Source organism: Procambarus clarkii, chromosome 61 (assembly GCF_040958095.1).
Source record: "Procambarus clarkii isolate CNS0578487 chromosome 61, FALCON_Pclarkii_2.0, whole genome shotgun sequence".
Taxonomy (NCBI): Eukaryota; Metazoa; Arthropoda; class Malacostraca; order Decapoda; family Cambaridae; genus Procambarus; species Procambarus clarkii.
The window spans coordinates 14,830,674-14,848,326 of NC_091210.1; the positions used below are offsets into that span (position 1 = coordinate 14,830,674).

The 17,653-nt window shown below is 38.8% G+C and overlaps 1 protein-coding gene across 1 annotated transcript in view; it reads left to right on the forward strand.

The window, feature by feature from the left end:
- LOC138354084 (uncharacterized) overlaps nucleotides 1-17,653 on the forward strand; it is a 45,942-nt gene that overhangs the window by 12,986 nt on the left and 15,303 nt on the right. Inside the window, exon 2 of the mRNA XM_069307871.1 lies at nucleotides 4,729-4,803. Coding sequence (XP_069163972.1) covers nucleotides 4,729-4,803 — 75 coding nt within the window. The remainder of the gene's footprint in view (nucleotides 1-4,728; nucleotides 4,804-17,653) is intronic.

The following is a 17,653-nucleotide window of genomic DNA, read 5'->3' on the forward strand; positions in this document are numbered from 1 at the left end:
ATCTCCAAATATCCCCCCCACAGGTGTGTACAGATCTCCAAACATCCCCCCACAGGTGTGTACAGATCTCCAAATATCCCCCCCACAGGTGTGTACAGATCTCCAAACATTCCCCCCACAGGTGTATACAGATCTCCAAACATCCCCCCCCCCCACACACACAGATCTCCAAACATCCCCCCCCCACAGGTGTGTACAGATCTCCAAACATTCCCCCCACAGGTGTGTACAGATCTCCAAACATTCCCCCCACAGGTGTATACAGATCTCCAAACCCCCCCCCTCCCACACACACACACAGATCTCCAAACATCCCCCTCCCACACACACACACAGATCTCCAAACATCCCCCCCCCCCACACATAGGTCTCCAAAGATTAGAAGCTCATCGGAATCCCTTCTCCTGACCTAAGAGCCGTCAGATCAAGAGTATTCACTACCTTGTGAGAGGACTTAAGAGTCAATGTTGACATCCACAAGGCTCACATCAGAGTCATCTCTAAGCTGACATCAGAGACATCTCGGGTCGGCCGTAAGAAAACGGATTATTTCTTATTTTCGTTTTTCTCTCATGTCAACAAGGAATCAGGGATTTCGGATCTAAACAATTGATAGAATTTTTTTGCCGCAACGGCTATAATATGACCTATTAGCCACGGTTAGATTGACCTGGAAGCTTCAATTATATATATATATATATATATATATATATATATATATATATATATATATATATATATATATATATATATATATATATATATATATATATGCCTATTAGTAATGATTATTGGGACTGTTTGACTCGTTAGTAACGGGGAAATAGGCCTATCTTGAGGTTATCATGGGATTATTTCGGGGCTTAGTGTCCCCGCGGCCCGGTCCTCCACCAGGCCTTCACCCCCAGGAAGCAACCCGTGACAGCTGACTAACTCCCAGGTACCTATTTACTGCTAAATGAACAGGGCGCATCAGGGTGAAAGAAACTCTGCTCATTGTTTTCTCATCGGCGCCCGGGATCGAACCCGGGACCACAGGATCACGCGTCCAGTGTTCTGTCCACTCAGCCACCGCCTAAATACAGGTCTATTCATATAAATTTGTACCAATACAAATTGTACCAACCTTCTGTTGCAACCCACAACAGCTCCCTAAATCTCGTGTATCTCATTTACTGCTTGGTGAACAGCGGCATGAGGTGAAAGGAAACGTGCCCAACCGTCTCTGTCCTGCCGGAACGGATGGCCCCTTCAGTTTTGAGGTTATGACGTAGACTACTGCGCTAAACAACCTGTAGGTTGATTATATATTGGTAATTATGAGAGTAGTGATCCTTATGGAAGAGTTAGAACGCCAAGAAGGGCAATGATCACGACATTAAAGATACCATTATCATAAATGATTGTTATTTTCTTGTAATTTTCTTATTACATTTTATTATTTGGTATAACTGCCTTTTTGGTGTTTTATGGGCCTGACGGCTGAGTGGACAGCTCTCTGGATTCGTAGTCCTAAGGGTCCGGGTTCGATCCCCGGTGGAGGCGGAAACCAAACAAATAGGCAGAGTTTCTTTCACCTTGATGTCCCCTGTTCAGCTAGCAGTAAATAGGTACCTGGGAGTTAGACAGCTGCTACGGGCAGCTTCCTGGGGGTGTGTAACAAAAAAGGAGGCCTGGTCGATGACCGGGCCGCGGGGACGCTAAGCCCCGAAATCATCTCAAGATAACCTCAAGATAACCTCAAGATAACCTCAAGATAACCGTGGTGGTACTTTGCGGCTTATTGCAATCGCCTATTGCTTTATTGTTGACAATCTCTAGGCCTTCGTTGCAAAAGCTATAGGCCTAAAACTGCCTTTACTACATGCCCTATTATCATTACTCTAAGCCTATGTTGCCACCACTTAAAACATCAATCAAAATTGCCCTTCATTGCCAACACAACAGACTGCTGAATCCATCGACTTACATTGCCCAAACGGCAGAAAAATATTGCCAAAATGGCCCTCGTGCCATTTTGAAAACAACAGGAGGAGCATTAAAAGGCCGTGGCACCCCCGTAACGACCCGCTATCCATCTGGCAACACTGTAAGTGTCAGTCTGAACATGTTTTATTCACGTCAGGGAGCGTTGAGGGCCGTGTTGATAGTGTCAATCATCAGCGGCTGTCAAGATGGACCAGGTGACACCTTGACAGCCCCTCCCCCCCCACCCCTCTCTACCGTCTCTACCCCCCCCCCTCCTCCTTGTCTCTTCCTCAGAGAGAGAGAGAGAGAGAGAGAGAGAGAGAGAGAGAGAGAGAGAGAGAGAGAGAGAGAGAGAGAGAGAGAGAGAGAGAGAGAGAGAGAGAGACAGAGACAGAGACAGAGACAGAGAGAGAGAGAGAGAGAGAGAGAGAGACAGAGAGAGAGAGAGAGAGAGAGAGAGAGAGAGAGAGAGAGAGAGAGAGAGAGAGAGAGAGAGAGAGAGAGAGACAGACAGACAGAGACAGAGACCAAAACACACACACCTACGCCCACTGTATACAACATACAACATACAGCGGCTACAATACACTACAGTAAACATCGGGTAAGCACCAAAGGGAAGCGAGAGAGGGGGGGGGGGTGTTGTGTTGGGCTTGAACCATCGGGTTATTTCAGGTCAAATTAATAGTGTTTACAGGTCATCATTTACACGCAGGTGTCAACAGCTGAATGGGGCTCCCCCCGGCGCTGGGGTGGGGGGTGGGGTGGGGGGGTAAGGAGGGTTATGGGGAGGGGGGGGGGTTGTTGGGGAGTGGGGGGGGGGGTTGTGGAAGTGGTTACGTCCTCCAATTCATGGGTTTAATGATGTTTGGCTTGCCCATTTTTTTTGTATTTAGTGCTCGTTTCGTCCTCTTTTGTTTTCGTCTCTGTCCCATTATATTGTATATATTATCTTATATATTATCACCAAGTTGTGCTTGCGGGGGTTGAGCTCTGCTCTTTCGGCACGCCTCTCAACTGTCAGTCAACTGTTACTAACTACTAACTCATTTTTTTATTTTTTTTCCACACACACACACACCCAGGAAGCAGCCCGTGACAGCAGTCTAACTCCCAGGTACCTATTTACTGCTAGGTAACAGGAGCATCAGGGCGAAAGAACCTCTGCCCATTGTTTCTCGCCGGCGCCGGGAATCGAACCCGGGCCACAGGATTACGAGTCCCGCGCGCTGTCCACTCAGCTACCAGACCACTCAGACCAGATGTGTGTGCGTGTACTTACCTAGTTGTGTACTCACCTAGTTGTGTCTGCAGGATCGAGCATTGACTCTTGGATCCTGCCTTTCGAGCATCGGTTGTTTACAGCAATGACTCCTGTCCCATTTCCCTATCATACCTGGTTTTAAAATTATAAATAGTATTTGCTTCCACAACCTGTTCCTGAAGTGCATTCCATTTTCCCACTACTCTCACGCTAAAAGAAAACTTCCTAACATCTCTGTGACTCATCTGAGTTTCAAGCTTCCATCCATGTCCCCTCGTTCTGTTACTATTCCGTGTGAACATTTCGTCTATGTCCACTCTGTCAATCCCTCTGAGTATCTTATACGTTCCTATCATGTCCCCCCTCTCCCTTCTTCTTTCTAGTGTCGTAAGGCACAGTTCCCTCAGGCGCTCCTCATACCCCATCCCTCGTAGCTCTGGGACGAGTCTCGTTGCAAACCTCTGAACCTTTTCCAGTTTCATTATATGCTTCTTCAGATGGGGACTCCATGATGAGGCGGCATACTCTAAGACTGGCCTCACGTAGGCAGTGTAAAGCGCCCTAAATGCCTCCTTACTTAGGTTTCTGAATGATGTTCTAACTTTTGCCAGTGTAGAGTACGCTGCTGTCGTTATCCTATTTATATGTGCCTCAGGAGATAGATTAGGTGTTACGTCCACACCCAGGTCTCTTTCGCGCGTCGACACAGGTAGGCTGTTCCCCTTCATTGTGTACTGTCCCTTTGGTCTCCTATCTCCTAGTCCCATTTCCATAACTTTACATTTGCTCGTGTTGAATTCCAGTAGCCATTTCTCTGACCATCTCTGCAACCTGTCCAGGTCCTCTTGGAGGATCCTGCAATCCTCATGTCACAACTCTTCTGATCAACTTTGCGTCATCAGCAAACATCGACATGTAGGACTCTACGCCTGTAAAAATGTCGTTAACATATACAAGAAATAGAATTGGTCCCAGCACCGATCCTTGTGGTACTCCACTTGGAGTACCACAAGTGTGTGTGTGTGTGTGTGTGTGTGTGTGTGTGTGTGTGTGTGTGTGTGTGTGTGTGTGATATCACATCCCGCGTCTGTCTGTTTGATATTATCACGTCCTGCATTGGTCTGATATCATCACACTACACCAGATATCAACACAGCCTACACCTGATATCATCACTTGCCGGGGGTGGCGTAGGCCCTTCTCATAGGCTATCTATCTATCTAACAGGCTATCTATCCTCAATAAAGGAGAAAAAAAAAACATACGTGAAAATACAACAGTTCACCCTCTCCCACTCCATAGAAAATGGAACTGTTTTGCCACATAGAAAACGTAGATACACAGAAAACGTCCATATTACGGCGCTTGAATACATATTAACATGTCGCATTATTTACGATCTGGTCCTTAGCAGATTGTTACTTAGGAAATATTGATTATATTGTGGTCAGAATTGATTAAAAAATAAAAATAATTCAATTTGACATCTTCGGCAGGTGAGGCTGCGCGGGGGGACATGCGCAGAACGCTGGACGTGGTGTTTGCTCTCTGCGCATGCGCACTCGCTCAAGGTAAGTCTATCTACTCAAGACCTATCTACCTCAGACCTATCTACCACAGACCTATCTACCTCAGACCTATCTACCACAGACCTATCTACCTCAGACCTATCTACCATAAACCTATGTACAATAAACCTATCTACCACAGAAATAGCAGTAGTAGGGAGTAAGAGCCACAGACGATATTTTTTTTTGGGGAGAGGACCCCTGTGGACTGTAAGAGCCACAGACGATATTTTTTTTTCAGAAAATATCGTCTGTGGATCTTAGGGGTTTTCAGGCAAATTTGGGGAGTCACAGATTTGGAAGTAAGGAATTCTTATGAGAAAAATAATTTCCGAGACTTAGAAGTTTGTTAAAGCCTTATGGGAGAAATTCAAATAACGTGTGTAGCACTTTAGGGCTTCCAGGAGAACTCTACGGACATATTTTACATGTTTTCAACTTACAAAATCGTCTATGTAAGCTTTAGTTATTCATATAAATTTAGAAAATCACCTGTGTAAGTCATAGTTTTCAGGGTTTCGTACATCACACCCCCCTCCCTCCCCCCTTACCTCGCAATCTCTCGCGTCACCTTTATTTACTTTACGCCCGGCCAGCCAGGCCTCTTATCTTTATCTTATCTTCTCATAATATCTGGACCGTCCCTCCTCTCTCTCTCTCTCCTTTCATTCAGTTCAGTTCAACTATTTTCCAACATCGTATGTTTTCTCCTTTTCATTAAGCAAGTCAGTTTTTACACAAATAAATCGTGTTAGTAAGCAAGTTCTAGCTCACGTTCCCCCACCTTACTCCCCTGTCATATAATGAATACTATCATTCCAATCCCTCTAAAATTTAAAAATAATCATATTTCAAACGTAGTTCAATACAGTAATTTAGTTACCAAGCTCCAGCGCTTGTCCCCCACCTTAGTTCGTTTATACAAGATCGTTAGTAACAGTCCAATTTCCCTGAAATTTTTACCCTCTGTATTTCAGGCACCGTAAATAAGATCAAGTCAGTTATCGAGCTCCAGCTCTCGTCTCCGCCTTAGTTCTCCTTCATATCTTTGTAAATAACCCATCAATTTCCCTAAAATTAAAAGCAGACATACTTCAAAGTTAGTAAATAAGATCAAGTCAGTTACTGAGCTCCAGCTCTCGTCCCCCACCCTCTTCCACCCTCAAGTCTTTGTAAATAAACCATCAATTTCCCCGAAATTTTTTACCCTCTGTATTTCAGACATAGTAAATATGAAGTAAACAATTATAAAACTCTAGCTCTTGTCCTTTGTCCAAGCTCACTTTTGTAAATTCATTACTCTCAGTCCAAATCACCCAACTACATTTTCAGACATAGTAAATAAAAACCAGTTCAGTTATCAAGTTTCAACTCTTGTGCCCCAGCTTAGTTCATTTGTGCAAGTTCTTTATTTTCCAACTAAATCACCCTGAGATTTAAAATCACCTTATTTTCTAACGTAGTAAAATTAATCTGGACATTAGCCAAGTTTCCATTTCCTCAGCCTTAGATCATCAGACATAAATATATTCGATCAAGTCCGTCTCCAGCCTAACTCTTATCCAAGTACACACATAACCCCAACCTGTGTAATTATCTTTCACCCCCTCCCACCTTCCTCCATCTCATCTCACCTTACCCTTTCCCTCCCTTACCTTCTCATCCCCAACGTATCCAAACCTTCAATAATCGTACTGTATTTGCATATTTTCTCTATATTCAGCTGTGTTCTTCACATTTTGTCCATGTTTTCTGTGTTCATTCCATGTTCTACAAATGTTCACAGCATGCTCAGTTCATAGTTTCACAAGTATCTCCATTGTTTCTGTAATCTTTCTCTTAGTCTCATTACTTTCTCTACAAATTCTAGTCATATTTTCTATGTTTTCATATTCATCACATGTTCTCTTTACAACTTTTATACTCAATATTCATGCTAACTTCCATATTTTGTGTTCTTTGTCAATATTCATGTTCCTCTACAAGTTCATGGTCCTCACAAGATCACTTCGTTTTTCACCTTCACTTACATGTTTTCTACATTCTTTGTCATATTCTCCATGTTCTTCACAAGTCCATTGTTCATTCTTTGTATTCCCTATTCTCCTTATCATGTTTTCATGTTCTCTGTAAGTTCATATTCCCAGCATGTTCACTATATTCATCAACTTTTCTTACATGTGTTCTTTGCCATGTTCCCCATATGTTCTCTGGGTTTTTCCCCCTTACATGTTATTTAACGTTCCTTAACTAAAAAAATCTTTCACCAATCAACTAAAAACATAGTCACTTTCGTCATTTCTCAACTAAACTTATTATCCAGTCAACTAAAAATAGTCAGAAATAGCCTCGTTCAACACTGTTCTTAACTAAAACAACCTTTCTCTTAGCTAAAAATTGTCAAAGGAAGCTTCTTTCAGCACTTTCTTAACAGTCACTATGTTTCATCAAGTAAGAAAAAATTGTCAAAGGAAACTTTCCAAAACTGTTCATAACTAGCTTTTATCCATCGTCAATCAACTAAAAATAATAACTTTCATCATTTCATAACTAAAATTATCTGCCAATCATCAGAAAAAGTCATGTTCTTCATGTTTCATTGTCATTTCATAGCTAAAATTATCTGCCAATCATCAGAAAAAGTCATGTTCATCATGTTTTGGCTTTTGCTCAACTAAAAGCATTCATCGGTCAACTAAAAATAGTTACTTCATCATGTTTCCTTGTCATTTCTTAACTGAAATATCACTTCTCTCATCTGAAAATAGTCAGGATTAATCTCTTTCAACACCGTTCTTAACTAAAAACAACCTTTCGCTTAGCTAAAAATTGTCAAAGGAAACTTCTTTCATCACTTCGTAACAGCCATTATCCATCGTCAAGTAAGAAAATATAGTCAAAGATATCTATCATCGTCGTTCTTAACTGACATTTATACTTTGTGGAGCACTAAAAATAGTCAATGTAACTTTTTCAACACTTTCGTAACTAAAATTATATGTCGCTAAGTAAGAAAAATAGTCAAAGGTGCTCTCCGTTACACCAAAGTTACTCTTCGAGAAATCAAAGACACTCTTCAATACATCAAGGACTTACTCAAAGACACCAAAGTTACACTCTAAGACATCCGTTGAGACATCAAAGACATCCTTTAAGACATCAAAGACACCTCTCGAGGCATCAAAGACACTCTCAAACACACCAAAAGACACTCTTCGTTCATCAAACTTATTCTCAGAGATATCTAAAGTTATTCTCAGAACAATCAAAAGTTATTCCAAGACAACAAAAGTTATTCTCAGAACAATCAAAGTTATTCCAAGACAACAAAAGTTATTCTCAGAACAATCAAAAGTTATTCCAAGACAACAAAAGTTATTCTCTAAGTAACCTTTCGTTCATTAGAGAAGCTTTCTAAGACATCTTCGTTCATCAATGTTGATCTCTAAGTCACCTTTGTTCATCAAAGAAACTCTCCTTCTTCCATCAAGTTATACTTTAAGACAACATTGTTGTTCTCTAAGACATCTTCAGGCATAAAATTTCTCCCCAAATGTAACTAGTTCAGCTTTTCATATCAAACTTACACTTCTGTTAAATATATTTTCTTAGACATTTTACCTTTAAACTGTTCTCTGAACTACACTGTTCAAACCTACGTAACCTATCCTCTCCACCCAATGTTACTTAGTTAACGTAACGTTCCTAAACCTAACTTTACCTATCCTAACATACCTTGCCTTACCTTCCCTATCTTACCTAACTTTACCTATCCTAACATAACTTACCTTACCTTCCCTAACTTAACCTAACTTTACCTATCCTAACTTAACTTGCCTTTCATAACCTAACTTTACCTATCCTAACATAACTTACCTTACCTTCCCTATCTTACCTAACTTTACCTATCCTAACATAACTTACCTTACCTTCCCTAACTTAACCTAACTTTACCTATCCTAACTTAACTTACCTTTCATAACCTAACCTAACCTAACCTAACCTTACCTTCCCTAACTTAACCTAACTTTACCTATCCTAACTTAACTTACCTAACTTATTCTGCTTAACATAACTTACCTTACCTTCCCTATCTTACCTAACTTTACCTATCCTATCCTAACCTAACTTGTCTTACCTAACTTAATCTTACTTTCCCAAACTGATGTATCCTAACTTATCTAGTCCAACCAGACATGATCTAACTTAAGTATTCCTTCTTGTCTTTGTGTTTCGTCAATCATTGTCTCATATTCATTTACTCATTTCATTAGTTAATTTCTCAAATGGTCACTTATGCATTTCAAGTGCTATTTGTTAGAGATTGGATATTTAAGCATTTCAAAGAATTATAATTTCTCAAATGGACGTTTTTGCATTTCAAGTGCTATTTGTTAGAGATTGAATATTTAAGCATTTCAAAGAATTTTTGTTATATATGGGCATTTACTCATTTCAAGGGATAATTTCTCAAATGGACGTTTTTGCATTTCAAGTGTTATTTGTTTAAGATTGGGTATTTAACCATTTCAAAGGATTTTTGTTATATATGGGAACTTACTCGTTTCAAGGGCTAATTTCTCAAATGGTCATTTTTGCAGATCAAGTGTTATTTGTTTAAGATTGGGTATTTAACCATTTCAAAGGATTTTTGTTATATATGGGAACTTACTCGTTTCAAGGGCTAATTTCTCAAATGGTCATTTTTGCAGATCAAGGGTTATTTGTTAAAAGTTCATCAAGTTGCCCATAAGTTGTATTAGTAGGTTCTATCTTATGTTCTTATTCCCCAACCCCTTAACCTAACCTCTTGTAATCTTAGTGTATTTAGTAGGTTCTATCTTATGTTCTTATTCCCCAACCCTTTAACCTAACCTTTCAGATGTAGTTTGTTGAATATATTATCCTTTTCCTAACCTTTCAGATGTAGTTTTGTTTCTCCTTTTTGTATATTTTTACCCAAACCCACCATCCCACTTAACCATCTTTCCTTCTTTACTTTGATTCTCCTACTCCTTCTAACCCTCCTTTTCTATCTCTCTCCCTTATTCTCTCTCTTCCTCCCCCTCTCTCTCCCTCATTTGCTCAAATGCTCTCTTGTTTCTCAAATTCAAGTCTTATTGCTCCCATTCTCACACCCTCATTCTCATTCACTTAGTTTTTCTTTTTCTCAATTCAAGTCTTAGTGCTCCCATGCCCACACTCTCTCTCATTCTCTCTTCTTTGGTCCCATTTTCTTCCGCCCCCTCTCTCTTACTCCTTGCTCTTCTTTCATGCTCTCACTCCCTTGAGCTCTTGTTTCTCAATTTCAAGTCTTAGTAGATCTGATTCTTTACTATTGTAATTTTATTATTACTATGATAAAGAATGAACTTATATGTGAAAACAAAGTAAAGAAGGAAAGAAGGTTAAGTGGGATGGTGGGTTTGGGTAAAAATATACAAAAAGGAGAAACAAAACTACATCTGAAAGGTTAGGAAAAGGATAATATATTCAACAAACTACATCTGAAAGGTTAGGTTAAAGGGTTGGGGAATAAGAACATAAGATAGAACCTACTAAATACACTAAGATTACAAGAGGTTAGGTTAAGGGGTTGGGGAATAAGAACATAAGATAGAACCTACTAATACAACTTATGGGCAACTTGATGAACTTTTAACAAATAACCCTTGATCTGCAAAAATGACCATTTGAGAAATTAGCCCTTGAAACGAGTAAGTTCCCATATATAACAAAAATCCTTTGAAATGGTTAAATACCCAATCTTAAACAAATAACACTTGATCTGCAAAAATGACCATTTGAGAAATTAGCCCTTGAAACGAGTAAGTTCCCATATATAACAAAAATCCTTTGAAATGGTTAAATACCCAATCTTAAACAAATAACACTTGAAATGCAAAAACGTCCATTTGAGAAATTATCCCTTGAAATGAGTAAATGCCCATATATAACAAAAATTCTTTGAAATGCTTAAATATTCAATCTCTAACAAATAGCACTTGAAATGCAAAAAACGTCCATTTGAGAAATTATAATTCTTTGAAATGCTTAAATATCCAATCTCTAACAAATAGCACTTGAAATGCATAAGTGACCATTTGAGAAATTAACTAATGAAATGAGTAAATGAATATGAGACAATGATTGACGAAACACAAAGACAAGAAGGAATACTTAAGTTAGATCATGTCTGGTTGGACTAGATAAGTTAGGATACATCAGTTTGGGAAAGTAAGATTAAGTTAGGTAAGACAAGTTAGGTTAGGATAGGATAGGTAAAGTTAGGTAAGATAGGGAAGGTAAGGTAAGTTATGTTAAGCAGAATAAGTTAGGTAAGTTAAGTTAGGATAGGTAAAGTTAGGTTAAGTTAGGGAAGGTAAGGTTAGGTTAGGTTAGGTTAGGTTATGAAAGGTAAGTTAAGTTAGGATAGGTAAAGTTAGGTTAAGTTAGGGAAGGTAAGGTAAGTTATGTTAGGATAGGTAAAGTTAGGTAAGATAGGGAAGGTAAGGTAAGTTATGTTAGGATAGGTAAAGTTAGGTTATGAAAGGCAAGTTAAGTTAGGATAGGTAAAGTTAGGTTAAGTTAGGGAAGGTAAGGTAAGTTATGTTAGGATAGGTAAAGTTAGGTAAGATAGGGAAGGTAAGGCAAGGTATGTTAGGATAGGTAAAGCTAGGTTTAGGAACGTTACGTTAACTAAGTAACATTGGGTGGAGAGGATAGGTTACGTAGGTTTGAACAGTGTAGTTCAGAGAACAGTTTTAGGGTAAAGCAACTAAGAAAATATGTTTTAACAGAAATGTAAGTTTGATATGAAAAGCTGAACTAGTTACATTGGGGGAGAAATTTTATGCCTGAAGATGTCTTAGAGAACAACAATGTTGTCTTAAAGTATAACTTGATGGAAGAAGGAGAGTTTCTTTGATGAACAAAGGTGACTTAGAGATCAACATTGATGAACGAAGATGTCTTAGAAAGCTTCTCTGATGAACGAAAGGTTACTTAGAGAATAACTTTTGTTAGCTCTTTGAATAACTTTGATGACTTTGAGAATAACTTTGATAGCTCTGGGAATAACTTTTATGATTTTGAGAACATCTTTGATGTCTTGGAGAACAACATTGATGTTTAGAGAACAACTTTGATGACCAAGATTAACTTTAGATGTCTCTGAGAATAACTTTATAACATAGAAATTAACTTTAGATGTCTCTGAAAATATCTTTGATGACCAAGATTAACTTTAGATGTCTCTGAGAATAACTTTATAACATAGAAATTAACTTTAGATGTCTCTGAAAATAACTTTGATGACTTCGAGAATACCATTTGATGACTCTGAGAACAAGTTTGATAGCTCTGAGAATAACTTTAGATGTCTCTGAAAATAACTTTGATGAAAGAAGATGTCTTAGATCAACTTTTGATGACTTTGAAAACAAGTTTGATGAACAAAGATGTTTTGAAAGTTTCTCTGACGAACGAAGGTGACTCTGAGAATAACTTTTATGTCTTAGAGAAGAACATTGATGGTTTAGAGAGAATATCTTTGATGAAAAATGATGTCTTAGATTAACTTTGATGACTCTGTGAATAAGTTTGATGACTTTGAGAACAAGTGTGATAGCTCTGAGAATGACTTATGCCTCTGAGAATAACTTTGATGAATAAAGATGTTTTGGAAAGTTTCTCTGAAGAACGAAGGTGAGTCTGAGAATAACTTTTGTTAGCTCTTTGAATAACTTTGATGTCTTTGAAACAACTTTGATGAACGAGAGTGAGTTAGAGATTACCTTTGCTAACTCTGAGATCAACTTTGATGAACAAAAGAGAGTTAGAGATTACATTTGTTAACTCTAAGATTAACTTTAGATGTCTCTGAGACAAACTTTTATAACATAGAAATTAACTTTAATGACCAAAGTGAGTTAGAGAATACCTTTTGATGACTCCGAGAATAATTTTGATAGCTCTGAGAATGACTTTTGTTGTCTTGGAATAACTTTTGATTGTTCTGAGAATAACTTTTGTTATCTCGGAATAACTTTTGATTGTGCTGAGAATAACTTTGAGGGCTTAGAGAATGTCTTTGATGAATGGAAGAGTCCCATTGAAGTCTTAAGGAAGTCTTTGATGTCTCGAAGGATGTCTTAGAGTGTAACTTTGGTGTCTTTGAGTAAGTCCTTGATGTATTGAAGAGCGTCTTTGATTTATCGAAGAGTAACTTTGGTGTAACGGAGAGCATCTTTGACTATTTTTTTCGTACTTGACGACATATAATTTTTACGAAAGTGCTGAAAAAGTTACATTTGACTATTTTAGTGCTCCACAAAGTATAAATGTCAGTTAAGAACGACGATGATAGATATCTTTGACTATATTTTCTGACTTGACGATGGATAAAGTTAGTTATGAACAGTGCTGAAAAGATTCCTTTGACAATTTTTAGCTAAGCGAAAGGCTGTTTTAGTTAAGAACGGTGTTGAATGAGGTTAATCCTGACTATTTTCAGATGAGAGAAGTGATATTTCAGTTAAGAAATGACAAGGAAACATGATGAAGTAACTATTTTTAGTTGACCGATGAATACTTTTAGTTGAGCAAAAGCCAAAACATGATGAACATGACTTTTTTCTGATGATTGGCAGATAATTTTAGTTATGAAATGACAATGAAACATGATGAACACGGTTATTTTTTGATGACTAGGGAATAAGTTTAGTTATGAACAGTGTTGGAAAGATTCCTTTGACAATTTTTTCTTACTTGATGAAACATAGTGACTGTTAAGAAAGTGCTGAAAGAAGCTTCCTTTGACAATTTTTAGCTAAGAGAAAGGTTGTTTTAGTTAAGAACAGTGTTGAACGAGGCTATTTCTGACTATTTTTAGTTGACTGGATAATAAGTTTAGTTGAGAAATGACGAAAGTGACTATGTTTTTAGTTGATTGGTGAAAGATTTTTTTAGTTAAGGAACGTTAGATAATATGTAAGGGGAAAACCCAGAGAACATATGGGGGAACATGGCAAAGAACACATGTAAGAAAAGTTGATGAATATAGTGAACATGCTGGGAATATGAACTTACAGAGAACATGAAAACATGATAAGGAGAATAGGGAATACAAAGAATGAACAATGGACTTGTGAAGAACATGGAGAATATGACAAAGAATGTAGAAAACATGTAAGTGAAGGTGAAAAACGAAGTGATCTTGTGAGGACCATGAACTTGTAGAGGAACATGAATATTGACAAAGAACACAAAATATGGAAGTTAGCATGAATATTGAGTATAAAAGTTGTAAAGAGAACATGTGATGAACATGAAAACATAGAAAATATGACTAGACTTTGTAGAGAACATAATGAGACTAAGAGAAAGATTACAGAAAAAAATGGAGATACTTGTGAAAATATGAACTGAATGGGACTGAGAACATTTGTAGAACATGGAGTGAACACGGATGAGAATACGAAGAACACAGTGAATATAGAGAAAATATGCAAATACAGGGGGACAAGAGCTGGAGCTCTGTAACTGACTTGATCTTATTTACTACGTCTGAAATATGACTGTTTAAAATTTCAGGGGGATTGGACTGCTAGTAGCGAAAATGTGGTCTCTGCCAAATTTGGGTCTTTAATTGGACTCTGATTAATTTCGATCATGAACTGGACTCTGAATATTTTGGCACAAAGTAGACTCTGACGAAATATGAGCTAAATACTGACTCTGACTAATTTGCTCACAAAGTGGACTCTGTTCATTTTTAGGTATAAAATGGTCTCTGATGAAATATGAGCTAAAACTGTCTCTGATGAATATTGCTCTCAAAGCGGACTCTGATGAATTTCGATCAAGAACTGGACTCTGATGAAATATGAGCTAAATACTGTCTCTGACTAATTTTGCTCTCAAAGTAGACTCTGGCGAATTTGAGCATAAACTGGACTCTGCCGAAAATTGGGTATAAAATGGACTCTGACAAGTTTTCACAGATTACAGGCGAAATAGCCGTAAATGGATATAAAACTAAATGTTATGGATAAGTTGTCTGTTTTCCTTAACAAAACATCTAAGACAATATTCTCTGAAAATGGTCCTTTACAAATGTGTGATTGAAAACGGGCAAAGGTTGTCCATAGAGTTTACCTGGAAATGCTGTGACACAAACACGATTTTTTCTAAAACTTTTCTTTAAGATTTTCCTACTTATTTTCATCATAAGAATGATTAACAAACTTCTAAGATCTCGGAAATTATTTTTCTCATAAGAATTCCTTACTTCCAAATCTGTGACTCCCCAAATTTGCCTGAAAACCCCTAAGATCCACAGACGATATTTTCTGAAAAAAAAATATCGTCTGTGGCTCTTACAGTCCACAGGGGTCCTCTCCCCAAAAAAAAATATCGTCTGTGGCTCTTACTCCCTACTACTAATAGCTACCTCAGACCTATCTACCATAAACCTATCTACCATAAACCTATCTACCACAGACCTTTCTACTCAAGACCTATGTACCATAGACCTATCTACCACAGAGCTATCTACCATAGACCTATCTACCATAGACCTATCTACCACAGAGCTATCTACCATAGACCTATCTACCATAGACCTATCTACCACAGACCTATCTACCATAGACCTAGCTACCACAGACATATCTACCACAGACCTATCTCCCATAGACCAGGTCACTCACTATGTCATCTACCATGTCTGTATTGTCTTATATATATATATATATATATATATATATATATATATATATATATATATATATATATATATATATATATATATATTATATATATATATCACTTGGATCATCAGGAATTGAACTCGGGTCTGGAAGAAGCTCTGAGAAGGTCATTGTGTTCCCTACGACGTGATGAAGTCCTCATCACATGATGATGAGTCTGGATGATCCCAGCCACCTTTACGATGCTCCAGGGAACGTTTAACACTAAGATTAAGTAACAGTTACTATCTGCGAAACCTTTACATCTTGTTATAAAGCTAGTTATAACAATACTAATCTTGAGAACCACCTCGTAGAGCTTCGGAGCTCGTAAACTCCTTAATAAATTAAGATTAAGGCCCAACCACTTGGGGCAGGATGGTAGAGCGACGGTCTCGCTTCATGCAGGTCGGCGTTCAATCCCTGCGACCTTCCACAAGTGGTTGGGGCACCATTCCTTTCCCTCCGTCCCATCCCAAATCCTTATCCTGACCCCTTCCCAGTGCTATATAGTCGTAATGGCTTAGTGCTTTCCCCTGATAATTCCCTCAGACTAAGTACCGTCTGAAAGATGTACAGGCTTCGTAAATGGACACATAACTGTTCGACGAGTCCTGCCTCTATTTATATTGCCAAGGCTTCATATTTTTGCACGTCCGAGTTCAATCTCCGATGATAAGAATGAATGAAATATTATTTCTCAAGAATATCACATTTCTCCATTATTTTCTTCTCGAACTCTCTAGAATGATAGATATAAGAGCCTTCTAGATCAAGTATTTACTAGAGCCCGATTTTTGCACTTCACATGGCGTTCAAAATATGGGTTCCGAGCCTAAGCTTCGCAACCCATTATTGCGCGGGGATACGAGGCTATTTTTCCAACATAGTGGAGGGTTGTCGCCCCTATTCCAGCGTCGTTCACTATATTATTTTATTATCATTGCTGTGATAATAACAGGAAATTGTATAGAAGAAAGAGAGAGAGAGAGAGAGAGAGAGAGAGAGAGAGAGAGAGAGAGAGAGAGAGAGAGAGAGAGAGAGAGAGAGAGAGAGAGAGAGAGAGAGAGAGGCTCTTATATCGCATTTAGAGAGAGACAGAGAGAGACAGAGAGAGAGAGGCTCTTATATCGCATTTAGAGAGAGATAGAGATAGAGAGAGAGAGAGAGAGAGAGAGAGAGAGAGAGAGAGAGAGAGAGAGAGAGACAGAGACAGAGACAGAGAGAGAGGCTCTTATATCGCATTTAGAGAGAGATAGAGAGACAGAGAGAGAGAGAGAGAGAGAGAGAGAGAGAGAGAGAGAGAGAGAGAGAGAGAGAGAGAGAGAGAGAGAGAGAGAGAGAGAGACAGAGAGAGACAGAGAGAGAGAGAGAAAGGCATATAATAAAAACAAATGGACCAGGTTAAAGAAAACGAGGGTGTCTCTCCAGAGCGGAGACGACGCAATATATACCAAGAGAAGCAGCTTGTGTCTTTCTCGCCTCATCAACGCATTATGACTCCAGCGGGCAGAGTTTCCCATCTGATGATCCCTCCTTCTTCACCCACAATGGCCGCCCATTTCTCCATCTCAATTTAAAAGGCAACTTCAACTTAAAATAAATATATTTCACGCTATATAGCTCAACATTCACACGAACAACAATTTTTCCCAATTAGATAGATAACAGGGACAAGGGGTTTAATCCCTGCAGAGTGAAATATCATACGATAACTTTGGGACACTGCGACGACAGCGGGTTATGGAACGTAAACAAACAATAATTGTGCGACGCTGCAAGGCCAGGCAGGTGGCTTGCAAGCCCAGGCAGGCGGCTTTTAAGCCCAGGCAGGCGGCTTTTAAGCCCATGTAGGCGGCTTGCAAACCTATCCAGGTGGCTTGCAAGCTTATGTAGCCGGCTTTTAAGCCCATGTAGGCGGCTTACAAGCCCAGGCAGGCAACTCGCGAACCTATGTAGGCGGCTTTTAAGCCCATGTAGACGGCTTTTAAGCCCAGGCAGGCGGCTTGCTCCACTGTACTCCTACTTTCTACATTATTTATGGCAAAACTTTATGATATTTATTGCTCTAGCTCGTTGTCCCGAGTCGTAATTTAATACAC